Below are 2,799 nucleotides of genomic sequence, written 5' to 3' on the forward strand. Positions count from 1 at the left end.
TGTGAGCCACTGTGCCCGGTCCTTGGCCCCTGTTTTTGTACAGCTCCTGAGCTACAAACAGTTTCTTACACTTTTGAATGGTTAGAAGAAATATAATATTTTATAGCATCTGAAAATAATTTGAAACTGAAATTTCAGTGGCCATAAAAATCATTTATTAGAACCCAGTCACACTCACCCACTTACATACAATCTATGGTTGCTATCACACTACCATGGCAGAGTTAGTAGTTGCTACAGAGACCACCATAAAGCCTAAGTTATTTACCATCTGGTCTTTTACAGAAAAAGTTTGCCAAGCCCTGCTCTGGCATTCAGACAGTCTCTCAGTGCCAGCCTCCTCCAAGCAGCCCTCGCTTGGGGCAGCTGCGTTTTCCTTAGGCGGGAACTGACCTGGAGCTGGCCACCCACTGAGGTCTGCAAGACTGGGTTTTTTTTTTTAATAAATAGGTGGGAAGGAATGAGGCAACCCTCCGGCCCAGATTCAGCCTCGGTGATCTTTGTCCCATCCCCTGAGCCTCTAGCTGGGGGAAAGCCCTGTCCTGTTCCTCCAGAGCTCAGAGCACCCCCCCTCCCTAGGTTCCTGGCTCGTCGGGTTGTTTCTTGGCTACTTTTCTCTGTGAAGGGGGCAGGTGGTCTTTAAGTGCAGAGCCTGTGGGCTGAGGCTGGGACCTGGGCAGTAGGAAAGGAGAGAGGCAGTAGGGAAGAGCAGGCTCCTTGCCTTCAGCCAGGGCGGTGCCTGAGCCCGGGCAGTAGACAGGGTGCAAGGGCAGCACGAAGCTGGACCAGTCACAGCCTGGCCAACAAGAGGAGTCCTGGGGCTCCACCTGACACCATGGGCCCTGGCGTGCGGTTAAAAGCGCTGCTGGTCTGAGTGCTTTCCCTGCTGCCGTTGCACACTCTCAAACAGCCGGTCCAACCTACTCTACAGATGGGACTCCCAGGACACTATGGGGATCCCTTGTGTGCCAAGTCCCGGGGGAAGCTGCTACAGAAGGCTGGAAAGTCCTTGCTCGCCTCTGGCAGGGACAGATCAAAGTCCTCTGTGTGACACTCTGTGTCCCCAGTTGGGGAAGGCGGAAGGAGCTGCGGGCTCCTTTGGTATTCTAGGCTGGAGAGCCGCCTGGCTAAGCGGGACCCTGGACACTCAGCCCATCTGCTCCTCTGGTCCTACAAGCCGCCTACCTTCCGAGACGCCCCCCCCCCCCCCCATAATGCAGTTCACCCCTCCCCGTGCCAGCACGCAGAGTCCCTGGCCTCTCACCGGGGAAAGCTCTGCCCCGTTCCTCCGGAGCCCAGTGCGTCCCCGGCCAAATTCTTCCGGCGTCCACTGTAGGACTTGCCAGCACCCTCTCGGACGGCGCCCCCTCTGCGTACCTAAGGAGTTCACGGACAGTTCCGCGGCGCCGCAGACGGGGGCTCCCAGGAGCCAGGCTCCGGCGCAGAGCAGCGGCAGCGTGACCCACATCGCGGCGGTGGCGGCTGGGCTCTGGCGCTCAGGGTCCACGGAGGTGGTAGCCCAGAACTGCGACTGCGAGTGCGGCGGGGCTGCACAACCGCGGAGGGGCGGAGCGAGCGCGGGGCGGAGCGAGCGCAGGGCGGAGCGAGCGCAGGGCGGGGTGGGCGGGACTCCCCGGGGCCAGGCTTGCAGGAGCGGGCGGCGCCGGCTAACCCTCCCGCTGTAGTTCACTTATCACCCGGCCGCGTCGCTCCCTTATCTCCTCTGGGAGGAAGGGCTTGTCTGGCTATCAGGCCTGCCTGAGTCCTCGATCTGCCTGGACTGCCTGGCACAGAGCGGGGAGGTCTCAGCCTGGCCTCTCCCTTTCCCAGCGTGTCGCCATCCCCACGTCCCCCATCTCCCTGCATGTCCCCACCTCGCACCCCCCCATCTCCCTGCTTATCCCCAACTCGCACCCCCCATGTCCCTGCCTGTCCCCACCTTACACCCTCCATGTCCCTTCCTGTCTTCACCTTGAACCCTCCATCTCCCTGCCTGTCCCCACCTCGCACCCCTATGTGTCCCTGCCTGTCCCCACCTTGCACCTCCATCTCCCTGCCTGTGCCCACCTCCCACCCCCTATGTCCCTGCCTGTCCCCACCTCGCAACCCCCATCTCCCTGCCTGTCCCCACCTCGCACCTCCCATGTCCCTGCCTGTCACCACCTCACACCCCTCCATGTCCCTGCCTGTCCCCACCTTACACCCCCCCATCTCCCTGCCTGACCCCACCTCACACCCTCCATGTCCCTGCCTGACCCCACCTCGCACCCTCATCTTCCTGCCTGTCCCCACCTCGCACCCCCTATATCCCTGCCTGTCCCCACCTCGCACCCCCACCCAATCTCTCTGCATTTCCCCACCTCACACCACTACGTCCCTTCCTGTGTCCCTTCCTGTCCCAGCCTTGCACCTCCCATCTTCGTGCCTGGCCCACCTCGCACCCCCTCATGTCCCTGTGTGTCTCCACCTCGGACTTTCCCCCACACTCCCCATGTCTCCCTGCCCTGGTTAACCATATTCCCCTGGCTTCCCTTTTGCTTGGAGTGGACTTACAACTGGAGAAGCTAGACACCCTCCTTGTGAATTGCTTTGCCCCTCAATAAACATTTTAGTCTTTCTGCTGAGGAAGTTACATTAAGAACTGTGGGGCCATTCTCTGAAGCTTGCAAAACTGAAGAAGATGGTATGTAAGGGTGTGGGTGTGAGACAGACAGAAGAACATGCATTCCAGGCTGAGAAGGCTGGCGCTGTCACTGCTTTGGGTGAGGAGAGGGTGATTTAGAACCGCCTGTGCCATAG

At 59.9% G+C, this 2,799-nt stretch overlaps 1 protein-coding gene across 1 annotated transcript in view; it reads right to left on the minus strand.

The window, feature by feature from the left end:
* Positions 1 to 1,583, minus strand: part of CTSH (cathepsin H) — a 21,477-nt gene extending 19,894 nt beyond the window's left edge. The window contains exon 1 of the mRNA XM_008015698.3: positions 1,378 to 1,583. Within this exon, the coding sequence (XP_008013889.3) occupies positions 1,378 to 1,468 (91 nt within the window). The 5' untranslated portion in view covers positions 1,469 to 1,583. The remainder of the gene's footprint in view (positions 1 to 1,377) is intronic.
* Positions 1,584 to 2,799: the final 1,216 nt, after the last annotated feature.

This window comes from Chlorocebus sabaeus, chromosome 26, assembly GCF_047675955.1.
Source record: "Chlorocebus sabaeus isolate Y175 chromosome 26, mChlSab1.0.hap1, whole genome shotgun sequence".
Classification (NCBI taxonomy): domain Eukaryota; kingdom Metazoa; phylum Chordata; class Mammalia; order Primates; family Cercopithecidae; genus Chlorocebus; species Chlorocebus sabaeus.